This window comes from Adiantum capillus-veneris, chromosome 6 (genome assembly GCF_014529385.1).
Source record: "Adiantum capillus-veneris isolate H3 chromosome 6, ASM1452938v2, whole genome shotgun sequence".
NCBI lineage: Eukaryota > Viridiplantae > Streptophyta > Polypodiopsida > Polypodiales > Pteridaceae > Adiantum > Adiantum capillus-veneris.
The window spans coordinates 131,960,701-131,977,122 of NC_140936.1; the positions used below are offsets into that span (position 1 = coordinate 131,960,701).

Sequence of the window (16,422 nt, forward strand, 5' to 3'; positions counted from 1 at the left end):
TCCGCCCAAAGCTCAAGCGGTAGGCCTGCATGTAGACGCATGCTTCGTGCTCGCTCCATGATTGTCCAGTTCATCCTTTCCGAAATCCCATTTTGTTGAGGTGTCCTTGGGGTTTTCCTTTGCCTCCGAATGCCATTGCTAGCACAAAAGCTTGGCTGCAATATTCGCCTCCATTGTCGGATCTGAGGCATTTAACCTTGGTACCTGTTTCATTCTCCACAAAGGCTTTCCACCTTTGAAATATGGAAAATACATCGGATTTATTCTTCATGACATAAACCCATGTTTTTCTAGTCGCATCGTCTATGAATGTTACATAGTACAATGAACCACCAAGTGATGGTGTACTTGCAGGACCCCAAACATCAGAATGAACCAACTCAAGTTTTTTATTTTTTATTTCATTTTCTGTTTTTTTAAATTTTACCCTCTTTTGTTTACCATAAACACAATCTTCACAGAACTCTAAGTCCAATTCTTTCAAACCTGGTAGAAGCTTCTTTGTTTGAAGGATTTGCATTCCTTTGGCACTCATATACCCAAGTCGGTAGTGCCACACCGCACTGTCAACTTCTGTAGTTGTTGCACAAGCTGAAGGTTGCGTGCTAACAGTACACAAGTAAAGTGTACCGACTTTTTCTCCTTTGGCAACCACCAAAGATCCCTTTGAGATCTTCCACCGTTTGTTTCCGAATGCAATGTTGTGACCTTCATCGTCCAATTGTCCTGTAGAGATCAAATTTTTGCGAAGAGAAGGAACATGCCTAGCATCTTTAAGCTTCCATTCATTTCCGTTAGCAGTTTTGACAGAAACTGTACCTTTGCCGACAATCTCACAAGCTTCATCATCTCCCAAGTATACATACCCAAAATTACCTTTGGTGTAGTCTTGGAAATGTTGCTTGTGTGGTGTCGCATGGAATGAAGCCCCGAAATCTACTATCCAGGAATTAGACACATTGTCTAATGAAAGAATTAGAGCATCTTGCTCTACTTTACCTGCCACATTGGCCTCCGATGTTGGCTTGTTGTCTTGAGACTCTGTCTCCTTCTTCTTCTTGGACCAGCAATCCTTCTTGACGTGGCCCTTCTTGCCGCAGTTCCAACATTCAAGAACTGACTTTGTGCGTGACTTGCTCCGCCTTGAGCGATCACGACCCTTTTGGTTTTTGAACCTCTCCTTAAGCCTTCCTCTCGTTTCCACTGATAGTGCAGCACTTGATGATTCTCCTGTGCTTCTCCTTCGCATTTCCTCGCTTAGGAGAACACCCACAACATCATCAAACTTAAGAGTATTTGTGCCAGAGATAGAATTACTTACAGCCATCACAAGGCTGTCCCAACTATCCGGTAGAGATGATAGTATAAGGAGAGCTCGCACTTCGTCATCGAAATTGATTTTCACTGATCGAAGTTGACTTATGTTTCTATTAAAGTCATTTAGGTGTTCTGCAACTGAACCATTCTCTGCCATCTTTAGATTGAACAAGCGCTTCATAAGAAATACCTTATTGGATGCCGATGGTTTCTCGTAGAAGTCGTCAAGTGACTTCATCAAGTCCTCCGTGGTCTTCATCTCCGAAACATTGAAGGCCACCGTTGATGCCAAGCTTAACCGGATTGTTCCTAGTGCCTTTCGATCAAGGACAATCCATGCTTCATCTGCCATTGTTGCGGGCTTCTTCGCAAGACTGCCTAGTGGCAAATAGAGGTCCTTCTGGTAGAGATAGTCTTCAATCTGCATCTTCCAATGTTGGTAGTTTTTGCCATTGAACTTCTCAATCTTGAGCTTCCCTTCCTCCGCCATAACTCCCACTCAATTCAAGGAATCCTTTCCTTGAGATAATTTAGCTACGAGCAAACCTTGCTCTGATACCAGTTGTTAGGAAATAAGACGTAGCTAAATAGATAATTGAGTAGATTACTTAATGGAGAGAGACAGATTTATATACACGAGATTATAGAGTAGAGAGAGAGAGAGAGAGAGAGAGAGAGTACACACGATATACGTGGTTCACCCAATGTGGACTACGTCCACGGAAAAGCAGCCACTCAATGGCTTTAGTACTTCAAAACAAGAAGTAGTTTACAAAGGGATTATACCCTTAATGGAGCTCCCGCCTTGCTTCACTCTCACCACCTCACACTCACCTTGTTGCATCAACTTCACACTATGAAATGTGTGTAGAAATGGCCTCCTTTTATAGGCCAAAAGGGCTGCCCTCTCTTATGAGAGACAGCCATGTGTAGCCGCCCTTGTGCGAATAAGTCCAAATCGGACCCTCCAATCCGCCCATGTGTGACTGCCCTTGAGAAGACAAGTCCGCTTTTGAATTCGGCCACCGGCCATTGACTTCCGGCCACCGGCCATCGGCCATTGACTACCGGCCACCGGCCAACCGACCGGTTGTTTTCCGACCACTTTCCGGCCGCCGTCCGGCCATAATATTCCGGCGAAAAAAACTTCTCGGGGGCCTCCGCCCCCGAGGCCTTTAAAGTTGCCCCTAATTCTTGTCCGTGAAAATTTTGGTTTTCGGTGAGTGATTTTCCTTCACGCACGATGGCTTCTCCTCATAATGGGGGCCTTACAAATGTGCGCTTTTACCACAGAAAATTACAAGGGTAAATCAGGCTCCATACTTAACAGTGACACCAAAACCCTGGCAAAACACATCACTCCTGACCAATCACTCATGACCAAGTGGCTCTATGGACGTATACCTGTCCAAAAACACATGTAAACCTGTGAACCTACTACCTGTGAGCTATACCAAGCTCAAATTGTATCCGCATAATGCATACATAGCATAAAACTGCACCAAAATGTGCAAAAAACTCTCTGGAATGCTCTCCACAATCGTACATGAGCACTACATGTGCTGCATAATCCACACTGGAAAGACTGTGCAAACAATAAGCAAAACCAATGTGAAACTTGTACACACTACCTCATCGATTGATAAACTCGTCGATTGGAAATGATTGCCAAGAGCTAAGCACGCTCGAGGAAAAAACCCGCTCCAGACTGGACCACCGGAGCCGTATGTGTAGATATGTGCCATCAACGCCAAAAACTGGAGGAAACATCAAAGTCGAAATGGCCGAATCAAAGTCCGGATGCTAGGGGGATACCATCGGAGCAAATCCGCTCCGGAATGTGCGTGGGAAGGGAGCGGATGGCGAAGCTACACCGGGGAGAGTCAAATCTCTCTCACTCGCTCCGCTATGTCGAAGCCAAGGAAAATGTCGTCGATGTCGTCTTCCACCATTGGGCGCAAGTGTTGATGCTGTCGTCGCCTATGCTCAAAGCTGAGAAAACGCTCCATGTCACCTTCCGCCGCTAGACGGAAGCGCCAATGTCGTAGCCTCCTCTGGTCAAGGCCAATGCCGAGAAGAAATTGCCAATGCGAAGTCGAGAAGAATGTTGAAAATTTTGAGGTCGAAGCAGTATGCGCATCGGAGGAGAGCCGATGCGCTCTCTCTCCCTCCCTCGCTCTAGTGCAAAATTATCGAAGGGTGTTGGGATGATGTCGGGTGATGCCCGGGCTTATTCACCCATGTTTGCATATACCACATGTGTGTGTGCACATGTGCATGCTGAGCTCTCTCTCTCTCTCTCTCTCTCTCTCTCTCTCTCTCTCTCTCTCTCTCTCTCTCTCTCTCTCTCTCAAATCGGCTCTTCACACTCTTTCCGGAGTGTGTGAACACACCCTTGCACACACTCTTCTTCAAAAAAATTGTCTTCACTACTCTGCTTACTGTCAAAAACCTGTGTTAGTGTGTGTGTGCTCCAGACACATTCACAATTTCTCCCTCAAAAGCTTCAACAAACTTCAGCCAGTTGTTTGACTTTGCTTTGTCGAACACACCCTTGCACATGCTCTTCTTCAAAGAAAAAGGCTTCACTTCTCTACTTACTCTCAAAAACTTGAGTGAGTGTCTGTGTGCTCCACACACATTCACAATTTCTCTCTCAAGCGCTTCAACAAACTTCAGCCAGTTGTTGTTAGACTTTGCTTTGCCTTTGATTTTCACCAAAATATAAGCTTTTCAAAGCTTTACTCAAAGCTTTCCCCAAAACCGGCTCACTCACTGAGAGTGGAATGTATTATTTCCTCCACTTTGCTCTTCACTTTCTTTTCAAACTTTACCTTCAATGCCTAAGACAAGATTGCTAAGGTGATATCCTTTCCAAACTTCATGGCCCCCATGTCTTCCAAACACACGACAAAAAAAAAAATCATTTCCAATGCACATGCTCTAATTCTCTTCAAGACTTCATTCCACTCAAGAGGAGTTGGAGACACAATGAGAGATCCACTCCGGGTTGCACCGAATCTCCTCTTGATGTGGCCGATCCTTGCGGGATCCGTGTCGAACCGCCTCCGATCCAACACCGCCAAGCACCAAATGCCGTCGCCACCAAGGGAGCACCGTCGACTGCCAAGCCGTAGCTCTACCACTTGCAAGTGCACGTGTGCACGGATGCGTGCGTGCGTGCGTGGTGTGGTGCATGCGGAAAATGGGAGGAGCACGAGATGGTGTGGGTAGAGCAACCTCAAGAACTAGTGAGTGAGGAGCTCTTTATTCATATGTATATAATGAATAAGTACATGCACACGGTGGGGGGACGACCGAACACTAGACGTCCGACCCCGAGCAAAAGCACAGCGCCTTTACCCCAACACTTAGATTGATGATGCTTGGGCATGCACCATATGGAAAAAGTGTTTCATGCACATCTCTCTTCTCCTTCTCTCCTCCCCATCACTTTTATGAAAAATGTGATATCTATCAATTCATGAATACGATCTCTCAATGCCTCTAATTTCTCACTGTTTCACATATTTGGTGGTGATCTTTTGTTACACAATGTCTTGCTTGTGATCTAGTTTCACGTGAATTGTTAGCATTAACACTCTCTTTGGCATAAGGAACACCATTATGTGTATTTAGGGTTGTTCATTTTGTGAGTGTTAAATGCTAGGATGATGAGTTGCACACTGAAGATGAATATTGTCCCCTTCTCCTTCACTCTCTAATTTACACATATGGGTTTTGAGTGATCATGTGTTTTGTCTATTACCGCACTAAGCGTCCCCTTTGCATTTGGTGTTGGATGATAGGACTTTTACAAAGGAGGCCATCTCTTCTCCAACTATGCACCGATATGCCATGCCTTTAAGCTCAAGCGAACATAAGGATCGGCCTCGCAATGTCCACTCAACCAATCAGTAGCCTAGAGGGCAAGATAAGTTTTGCAGTTGCACAAGGCCAAGAAATGAATGATCCAAATGATGCATCCATCCATGCGCCTTCACACCAGGCTTCAGATGGAGATGCGTACCCTGTGATGTCAAATTAGTGACATAATCTTGAGCTTGTAGCTAATTTATTGGATTCAAGTCCTTTGCAAAGTGTGAACAGCCTACCCACCTTTTTGCCTTGTGCAACGAGTTTGACATTCTTCTTCTATTCCTTTACATAGAGACCAACAAAATGAAATCCAATTTGAAAACCATAGTCATCTATTTTCCCAACAGACAACAAGTCCTTTGTAATGTTGGGCACATGCATCACATCAGTCGGATATATTAGTTTTCCATTTATCAATGACAATAGCACAATTTTTTGTATGTGCAACAGGATGCATTGTATCATCCCCATTTTTAACACAGCCAAGAGCATCCAAGGTTTGCATATCCTCAAACCATTCGCCATTGCTGGTCATGTGAATTGATGCACTCGAATCAACATATTGTACTTCATTACGAGATTTAGATACATTTTCAAACATAGTGTTCAACACATGCTTCATAACAAACAATCTCTCTAGCTCCATACCTTTACTAGCAAAGTTGTTTTGCTACCATCTTTGTGGATAGTCACACTCGGAGTGGGGTCTTGATTGCAATATCCTCTACCATTATTTTGCACACTGTCTCTACAAAAGTTTCCACAACCTCCTTGACTCCCCGAGCCTTATAGAAGTTTGTTACCACTTTTATTTTGCCTTTGATTGTTATATGGTGATTGTCATGCTATTAACCACAGTCATCTCTTTCGTTTACACCATGTCCTCCACATCTACCTCTATTGTTGTTATAGAAGACATGTTTTGAATTAACTACACTTTGTGAAGACATGTCTTTCTTAATGTTCTTTATTCCACAATCAACAATGACGCCAAATTTGTAAAACCTAAAAAGTTTTCTATGAGTACAAATAGAAGTCGTTAAAATTTTGTACACTAGCCCTAAACCCGCAAATCAGGATTCCACCTTATCACCATCATCAGCAGTAACAAGAAATTCACATATATCTTTTATCTTTAAGACATAATCGTTCATTGACAAGCCCATCTTCACAGTGTTCCCGGGGGATTCACTAGCAGTACTAGGGAGATGTCACTTGCGTGCACCAAAATTTCCCTTTTGACCCCTATGTTTATGACCTTCAATTGTAAGTTCTATTTTTTTCCTTATAAAACCCCCCTATTGTACACTCAAGTGATACCATACAGTAACTCTTAGTTGATACCCCGGGATAGTGTTAAGCTCATCTAGTGAGACCAAAATGTTCCACAACTCCTAGAGACAATTAACATCTTGTATATGCCCAATCATGGAGTTATCCACACTAAAAGACAATCAATACATGACTTTCCAAGTTCCTTTGTTCCAATTTAAGCACTTTCACTTGTTGAGGAGTAGAATTCTCCTCGAGCAACATTGGTGCATGTTCATGTTCACCTACATATTCCCAATAACCTTTACCCATTACGAAATTGTCCATCCTAAACTTCTAAGCATGGAATTTGTTCATATCCACCTTCCACTTCTAGTAACTGACAATAATATTCATTCCATCATTGTTAGATAGGTTTGCAAAAAATCAAAATTCTACACAAAACTTGTAATGGACCAAAAATAACATGTATTTGTCACAGCATGTGACCAAACTATGCGTACATTCACTCAATGTAACACTCATACCATGATATAAATGCCCCTTTATATGATACTATGATGTAAAGAATGTTCTTTGCCATGCCCAATGGCTTCCTGGCAATGCGATCATCCAATTCCCAAATGTCATTCGACCTTTCAAATTCCTAGATCTACCAAGAATTGTCTCTTCACATAACAAGGTCAGCAATGAGAAAATTGGACTTATGTGGGAATGTGACCTTCATTTTGGTTTGATTGTGATCTTAATAAAGTTCCATTTTTAGTATATTGACAATGAATTAATGCCACAACGAGTTTTCTTTATACACAAAGGTGATAGTCAACTTTCTTGATGCAAATATAGGCATTGTGTCTATTGTGTAAGCATCTAATGCCTGTAATTCTTACTTTTTTTTTTTGGGAGAGATACCTACAACTTGACATTACAACTTACACACCCAACTTCGTGAGGTGGAGCATCCTAGCCGGATAAGATAGGCCAAGCCATCATATAGACTTGGGAAATAGACTCTAAGGGCTACATCTAACACTCGACTCTGTGATGTGGAGCATCCCAGTCCAAAAAGGTAGGCCAACCCATCATATAGACTTCCGAAATAGACTCTAAGGGTTTCATGTAACACGAGCATGCAAACTCTTGTTCATTTTTCATCTACGATGTTAAATACCATCATTGTTATGTGATGGCTCCATACGTGTTTGCTCCAATTAGCAATTCCATCCTTCAAATATTCCTTCAATTGCTTCACTATAAATAAACATTCTTGTCAAGCTTTGAATTGAAATCACAAGAGGGTAGTTCACCCCCATTGCTAGTTCACCCGTAGAGTTCTCCAAGCCAAATCATAGCAACTTGAATTGTGATAGAGAGGAGGCTAGAAACGCCTAAAAAAGTTGTCCAATTGTACCTTTTGTCCTCTCAACTTTGTCCCCTTAAGCATATACCATTAACATGTCTTGAATCACGAGAGGTCCTTGATGCAAGATTTGAACTTTTGTATTCAATTCAGAGGGCCATAAACGTGCCTTGGGTAGCAGATGTGAAGCTAATGAGCACAGAAAAATCATGAAGCCCTCTTCTTTCAGAGAGCGGACTCTATCCGAGGAGTTTCTACTCGAGGTGGTAAAGCTCATCCACAATAAGGATCAGGACAACTATGTTTTGAACGTTGATTTCAATCCAAGCTAGCTTTACAGAGCTTGGAGACTTGTTGTGCCAGATATGTGGTCCTGTACTTCATGGGTCAACGGATGACCACACAAGGATCCTTAAGAATTAAGGATCCTTACAAGGCCCATACAAAGCCCGTAGTCTTCCAAAAGGGTTTTTTATTATTGGAAGGGATTGAAAGAGGAGTGAATTTTTTACGCATTGGCACTGAGGGGATTGCATTGAGCGGGTTAGCTCATCTAATGTTAGGACCTCTTTAGCCTGGAAGTGTAGCAATTAAGGTAGTAGCTTCCAATGTTCCAAGTATGGCTCATTTTAGAAGTTTTTCTTTTATTGACATTTTAGAGTGAGGTTGACCAAGTTGTTCCCAGCTCATCATATTGCATAATCAGTCACACTAGGGCTGAGACGCAGGCCAAACCATATATAGCGATAGCTATTTGGCACAATGGAGAATGGGATATACTCTAAAATGTTGTTTTGTATAATATATGTGTATGTGTGGCAAGAATGTGTGTGTGCGCACGCGCACATGCACGCACTATGAAATAAAAATTGAACATGTATCAGAAGTACACAAAAATATAAAAAGAATGCAAAAAATTTCTCAACACATGGTGGTTTGTACGGAAACTCTTTTGGATTGGAGATAGTGCATCTAGAACCACTAATCAAGATCGAAATTAGAAAATAAATGACAAATTGTATTAACAAGAATGAAAAATAATCCTAAAATATGCGAAGTAAAATAATAATGAGTTGGATAAGCTACTCATAGTAAGTTTTATTGAACTATTATACCACGCTATGTGATTGTCATTCTTGTGGTAGTCCTAGAGAAATTACTAATTCTAGATATTGGGTTTTTTTCCATGACATTTTACCTTGCACAAGACTTCCCCATGGAAGGGTCTTCCCTCTTTGGATAGTAATTGTGATTGCTCTCATGTTGATCTTGAGCTTGTAAACAGCTTTTGGTTTTGGTTCGTCATCCACAAGTGGTATATCTTTTGCTTTTAATTAATTGGGTTCAATCATCCGATCTTATGCCACCCAAACTAATTTGACAAGAACATATATTAACGATTTTTGGGAACATGAGTTTTACAATTCAAATCTATTATGTGTATGTAGTCATGATTATGTTCACACAAATTCTTCCTTCTTCTTCTTCTTCAATGATGTTTCTTATTCACAAGATTTCTAGTGTTGGGTAGAGCTTACAAAAGTCTTCGCCAATTAATCCAGCTTTAAGCTAGTGGGTTGTTATATCATGTTGAATCTAGGGGTCGGTCATAGGACGATTTGAAAACGTGGGTTCACAATGTCCAAACTTTTATCCTACACCTTGTTCTTAGCTTCTCTCTTTTGGAAATTGCTTCACTTATTCCCAACTTTTCATATTCATGCATATTTTTGCATGACTAGATAATGTTCGTGTCAAGGGTTGAAGTTCTTTTCTTGTGCTTGAATGGGAGTTTATTCTTCTTCACGTTGGTATTCCTTGTGAAATAGGGGATGCTTGCAATTTGGGGAGCTTGCATCCATGAGCATATTGGTGTCTAATTCTGTGTTGCGAAAGGAGAGGGTTAAGGGTTCACTTCCCTCACCAGCTAATGGGATTATTTTGTGGCTTGCAAACCTAAGCTATAGTTGCAAATGAGCATAAAGAATCTTCGCACTCGTGACTTTCATAAACTAAAAGGCTCTTTCCATAAGGGAGATTAAAAACTTTAATATAGATGTGAATTTCCAGATGTTTAATGGTCATCAAATAAAAGCAAATGGGCATGTGAGCTTATTTTGAATATTAGAAGCGTGAATGCTCATGCTATCAAAGGAGATGGAGAAATTTCAGCCTATATGATGCAAAAACTTACAAACAATCCATGGACAAGGAATGCATGTGTGCGATAAGGATGCATACCTGATAGCAAGATGCCTTGTTACTCTTCTTAAATGTATAAATTGGCCTAAAAATAAGGACAAATCAAGGGCTAGTCTTGAATCATATACCGTTTGTCAAAAGCAAGATGGTATGTGGTCAAGTATATCATCGATTCTAGGAATTGGAAATCTGTTAGTAATGCGCTACCGAGTGGAAAATCTAGACTGTGTAAATTGCAAATTACATTTTTACTTTATTTCCTTGTTTTCAAATGAGAAATGTTAGAATCACTATTGTTGAAATTGTTTCAATGCTGCCTCGTGTAGCGTTTCCACACCCAATAAGCACAATTAATCTTTCTTTAATGCGAGATAATTTTGTAGAGCTTGTCTATTTACCTTGTCCTCACTTGAATCTATGTATCAGCTCAAGAGGTTTAAATTAGAAAAGTAAAATGCCTTTCTTTGTTGAAAGTTCTTGCAAGCCCCATTTTTGTCTTCTGCTTTTTATTTGAAAATATCATTAAGTACACTGACACAAAAGCAACCTTTGAGATGATGTTCTCTGACCTTTGCCATAGTTGCATAAATTTATCAACATGTAACTTCGGGGACAAAAATAAAGTGAAATAAAATGCATGTGTTCAAACTCACCTCTTCTACCCAAATGATGTCTGCCAAACAAGAATCATGACTATTAGAATGCCACGTCCAAATATACTATTAATACCACTGTTAATTTTGTAGAATTTAAAACAGTATAAGATAATTATCACGCTTCGACTGTTTTTAGCATACACATGTGCACACACACACATTTAAATATACATATACACATAGATATCGTGCGCACACACATATGTAGATAAACATATATACATATAGATATCTTTAACAACCCACATGTCCAATTTTACCATAAACTTCAAAGGATATTGAATCAAAGATGAAACCATCCCAATGGTTTTCTTAACAGGCACTTTGTTGCCATGTTTAGGATGTTAACAGAAGTTGTGATTAAAGAATGCATAAATTTAAGCACACACAGCACCCCACCCCCCCACCCCCCAAAAAAAAAAGCATAAAATGTTGGGATTATTTCACCTAGAGAAAATCAAAGACTGCTCACAACATACCTCTAATTCATCTCTTCGCACAAAATGTTTCTGATCTCCACGCATACTAAGTTTCACCATAAATGGTCAGTTTTGTAGTAATTGCAGGCTTACTCATACAACCTATCAGCAAGTTCATATCAACAACATACATGTCAAGGAAGAGCCGTTCATATGCCTCTGGTATAACTATGCCTTTGTAGCGCTGAAGGAACGACAAGTCCATCTCACTTTGTGTTGTAGACATGTCTAAACCAGGCCTTTTGACCTAGACATACCGAGAAAGGCCCGTTCATTTACGTGGCATCAAGTAAAAAAATCAAAAATTCACCCAATGTTTCTACTTGTGTTCCTACATTGTAAATTTGTGCAATCTGAAGTTCTTTATGTGCAATTTGCACGTTCTAATCAATACTCTTCTGGCCAGTAGGAACACACCATCGGACTCCAATTTTGAAACCACACATGAGCTTCAAATTGCACTAACCTCGCCACAAACATAAGCTAAATGTCTCCCTTTGATGTACCTCTTTGAGAAGATGTGTGGAATTAAAGAAACCACATTTACAGTACTATACTAGAATGGATTACCAATTCCATACCATAACATTTTACGCCCATCAAAATCTAATTATACACATGCTCAATATTTGTAGAAAAATGGTACACAACCAACATATTCATCCATTTCAAGAGGTGGTTAGAAGAATAACCGTAAACTTCATGTACATGGCTTCAGCTGGTTGCAATCGAATGACAAACTCATTTCTTCCTCGTCTCTGGCCTGGAATTACAAGTTATGAGACCAAGAATTTTAGATCACATCACTTCCATTTCTAGTGATATCAACTCATATAACAGAGATAATGTAGTGACTTTGAACTAAACGGAAATATGCAAGCCCTACGTCTGTATATATCTCCAGGTACATCCTTAAATTGGACACGAATTTCACCTTTTCTCCTATCCAAGGCCTTGCCAGCTTTGATGATAAATGGAACACCTTTGAACCAATAAGAAAAAAAAATCAAGTTAGTCAAAATTGTCCACAGCACATTTACACACAGCTAAGGACTTCTAAATACATACCATCCCAACGTTCATTACAGATGCGTAAAACAATGGAAGCAAACGTTGGTGTATTGGAACCCTTGGGGACAGTTGGGTCATCTAGATAACCATCATATTGCCCCAAAACTACCTCACTGTGTCTTATCCCTTCCACACATTTTAAGACCTGCAAAAGGCAGACAATGCAATAACTGCATCAAGCATCTGTTTCAAAACGTATAAACTTTTGAAAAAGAGAGGATTGAAAATTGGAAGTGACATCCAATGCTGAAGGATTTTTAGATGAGGAGCCCCATCAGCTCATCCCTACTCTATTATGGGTACTCCTGTAGATATAATCCTTCTGTTCACATCTACAAGAAATATTCAGTGATATCCCAGACCAAGAACACTACAAAACATTTCTCCTATTTCTATTTGTCATTTGACTTCAGAAAACGTGCAGATCTATGCTTTGAATTTATGAATTGTTAAATTATTCTTTCAGGTTCCAACCTTCAATTTTTCATCCCTAATGCATTCTGGACTTAGCGATGCTGGTTTCTCCATAGCAATCAGACAAAGAACCTGCTTGGCAGAAATGTTTTAGCTTGATAAGTAATGCATAAACAAGTTTGCTAACATGATATAAACAAGTCTTCTTTGATACCTGTACTAAATGGTTTTGAATAACGTCACGAACAATGCTGCAGCAAAGCAAAGATGTTTACTCACTTCCAAAAATCATCTGTTAAACCTTTCCTTCATCGCAATCAGATTCCCAAGCTTCTGTTCCGAGCATAGCATGTTTTCACACCAGCTCTTTAAAGAACCATAGGTATAAGTAGAATAGGCCAGGATATTCACCCGTATTCGTCAAAATAGCCACCACGCCCTTCTGTTCCAAAGTCCTCTTTGAAAACTATCTGCAATCAAGCAAATGTATATCCAAAACTTCTTCAAAATGTGATCACTAAAAGACCCAATAGAAAAATACAATGGGGATGTAATTGGAAAGAGGAGGAAATAGTTCCTAAGCAAAGATCCTTGGGATGTAATTGGATGTAGGAACTGCAATCTCTGTGACATACAAACTTTACCTGGACATTGTCAACGTGATCGCGACTCCAGAGGGGTTGAATAATGCGATTAGAAAATCGCAAGACAAGCTGTCCAAAGCCCAGTCTTCAAGATCGGTGAAAGGGAACTTAAAGATTCATTAGCATACAGAGCTGAAACAAACAACATTTACCAGATTCTGAACAGCCTCCTTGCCCAGATAATGATCTATTCGATAAATCTGCTCCTCCGCAAATAATCCTCCTAGTTCGCTACTCAATTGATTGGAAGAATCCAGATCTTTTCCAAATGGTTTCTCAAGGACGACCCTATTCCATCCACCTGGATACACCTTTGCCTATGAGTTTCATCATATCACTCACGTGTTTTTCTACAGCTTGTACGTACATATTGCAACCTCCAATGTACTTACGTGTATTCATACAATATGCTTTAATGTTCCTGCCCACTTGAAGGTATACAGACGGTGGCAGAGCAAGATAAAATAGCCTCCCTGTCTGGCCATCCTTTCCAGCTCTTAGCATCTCATGATGAACAATCACCTGCTCAAGTTTCTGATAGCCTTCTTCAACATTGTAAGGACCTGAGATGTAAGTGATCTGTACGATTTGAAACATACGCAAACTTTCAAATTAAGGGCACCAGAAGCTACTATGTAACCACAAAATGCTGAGGATGCTGATTCTTGAGGACCCACCAAGCTCAGAAATCTTTCTGCGTGAGGAAGTGAACTGGTCATCGGCTGTGCTTTTGCTCTCACATGTAAGTACCTGAATTTCTCCCCTTCTCTTTCTCTGCTTTGTTGCTTGTGTATCGGGTGTGTGTGATGGCAGGTGCGCCCCCCCTGATGAATGTGTGTGCAAAGAGAGAGAGAGATAGAGAGTCTGTGGTGTTTGTGTGCAAAGGGTAGATGATAAATTGCGGCCATTTCATGCATGCGGGTTGATTGATGGTCTGTTTTAGCATACATATGTCGAGTTGTGGTTGGTCGTGTGTGCAGTATCAAGAATTTTGTGAGTCAAAGATGCTCACTGAGTGGATTGTGGTGCTATGTATGCCCTGAGCTATAGGAGGAAGCTCCCTTTGTGTGTTGGGTGTGTTCCCCTTTCCCCCTTTCCAACGTCCACTTCTAGTAGTCATGGGCCGGGTTTGTCGGTCCAATAGGAAAAGGGTAAGAGTGATCGCCGATGAGAGGCGCACTCTAACTAGAACATTCAAGGGTTAGTTGGCTAAGTATGGGAGCCCAAGTGTGAATGGATGAGCTCATATAAAATTCACCTAAACCTAAAAATCGTTTATTCTCTAACTGGAAACATTCAGGGGTTAGTTGGATAACTGGAACATTCAAGGGTTAGTTGGCTAAGTATGGGAGCCCAAGTGTGAATGGAGGCGCACTCTAATAGGAACACTCAAGGGTTAGTTGGCTAAGTATGGGAGCCCAAGTGTGAATGGATGAGCTCATATAAATTCACCTAAACCTATAAATCATTTATTCTCTCATTTGTGCAATGAAGAGTGCGCTTGCTCCATCTCCATCTTCTTCTGGAAAATTAGCAAGACACTTGCTAGCTTTGAGTTTTAAAAAGCTCAAAAATGGAAAGCTTTAAGGAAGATAAAGATGCTTTGATCAAAGAACTTGGGGAAGAATTGGCAACCTGCAATAGTAAGCCTGACACTGATAAAACAGTACAGCAGATTGACAATTGCAGCAGGAAATGAAAGGGCTAAAGTCACATGTGCAAAAGGAAATCAATTCCTTTGCTGCTGTCGTCGCAAAAAAGATAGAAAAGTGTGGAAAATGCAGTAAGGGAATTCTTGAGGTAGACATGGTTTAAAAAACACACAAAGATGCTAGAAAATAAATTTGAAAATGATGAATGCCATCCTTGAGGAGGAAGCAAAGAGGAAAATGTGTGCATTGTGGATATGGATTGTGGGACAGGCCAGAAGGGGCACTCCACTCGAGGATGCAAAATTTTTGAGCAGCAAAACCGGAGCAAGGGAGGAGACCATTATGTGTAACAAAGGAGACAGTTATGGGGAGGTGTTGATGCTAAAGCTCGCAAACAGAGGGCTGTCATGACACAAAGGACAGAGTGCACTGAAGGAGAGAAGTTATATTTTGACTCCCTCACAAGTGGTGCCATTAAGACTACATGCCATGCATTCTCAAGGAAAGAAAAGAGGGCAAGTATGTTGTATACCATGACAGAAGAATGATTATTGCTGACCAAGATCCGCATGACCTATGAGGCCTATGAAACGTTACAGATGACGGTATAAATTGTAATGGGTCGATGAGACTAAGTGAGGATACTTTGGAATTACTATGTACATGGAGACAAATCGATGTGCCAAGAGTAGGTTGCCCAAGGTGGCTGTTTACAGATAGGAGAGTATGTACAAATTGCAGCCAAGAAGGCCAGGGAGGAACAAGAGGACCTGCTCGTGTGGCTGTCCCTTTTAGAGAGGAGCTAGTGTATGTTGTATAGGCCGTCGAAAGAAATGCAGAGGCTATGTGAATCTGAGTGCACATAGATACATCTCAGGATATATGAACTGCCATATGTTATTTTCCTCCAATGTAATAAGATTCTGCCCCTCGAAAAGGATCTTCATACTCACCACTACATGCGGATATCATGAAATACCTGACAATCAGGGATGTCTTACTAGCAGGGGATTTTAATACTCGCCCACGTGATTGACATCTATGAGACACATAATGAGATGTTTGAAGAGTTTGCATTTGATGAAGTAGGGCTACTTAGGATATAGAGATTACAGCATGGCACGCAACTACCAGCGTTGGGAAGTGCACATGGCCTGGCTATTCTTAAGGGTTATCATATTAGCCAGAAAAAGAAGTTCGCACGCTAAAATACTGAGAGAAGAGCAAGTAGAGATGATTATTAGGTTGGATTGTCATGCTTGGTACCAAAAATCCAGAAGTTTGAGATTTCACACCCCCAACTGGCCTAGCAGTGGATCATTCTACACTAGGATTCACGGCAACATGTGAGCATAGTCACGAAACCAACCATGTCTAGCTCAATTTCCATCACGCAAGTTTACAAAGGCGACTTGACATGTATATAGTGACATAGTTGTATTTGAACTTCAGTCACGTGCACAGCTAACCCTATGT

The 16,422-nt window shown here is 40.8% G+C and overlaps 1 protein-coding gene across 10 annotated transcripts in view; it reads right to left on the reverse strand.

The window, feature by feature from the left end:
* Positions 1-10,673: 10,673 nt before the first annotated feature.
* Positions 10,674-16,422, reverse strand: part of LOC147456299 (glucose-6-phosphate 1-dehydrogenase 6, cytoplasmic-like) — a 96,172-nt gene continuing 90,423 nt past the window's right edge. For 6 of the 10 annotated variants that reach the window (XM_086514817.1, XM_086514821.1, XM_086514820.1 and 3 more), the window contains exons 4-14: positions 13,972-14,044; positions 13,687-13,873; positions 13,447-13,595; positions 13,295-13,363; positions 13,062-13,120; positions 12,865-12,901; positions 12,711-12,782; positions 12,234-12,381; positions 12,052-12,147; positions 11,858-11,928; positions 11,108-11,412 (exon numbers count right to left, since the gene is read on the reverse strand). In XM_086514817.1, the coding sequence (XP_086370943.1) occupies positions 11,212-11,412; positions 11,858-11,928; positions 12,052-12,147; positions 12,234-12,381; positions 12,711-12,782; positions 12,865-12,901; positions 13,062-13,120; positions 13,295-13,363; positions 13,447-13,595; positions 13,687-13,873; positions 13,972-14,044 (1,162 nt within the window). In that variant the 3' untranslated portion in view covers positions 11,108-11,211. Of the gene's footprint in view, positions 10,704-11,107; positions 11,413-11,857; positions 11,929-12,051; positions 12,148-12,233; positions 12,382-12,710; positions 12,783-12,864; positions 12,902-13,061; positions 13,121-13,294; positions 13,364-13,446; positions 13,596-13,686; positions 13,874-13,971; positions 14,045-16,422 lie in introns of those variants that run through there. The other 4 variants (XM_086514816.1, XM_086514815.1, XM_086514819.1 and 1 more) reach the window with 4 other exon arrangements.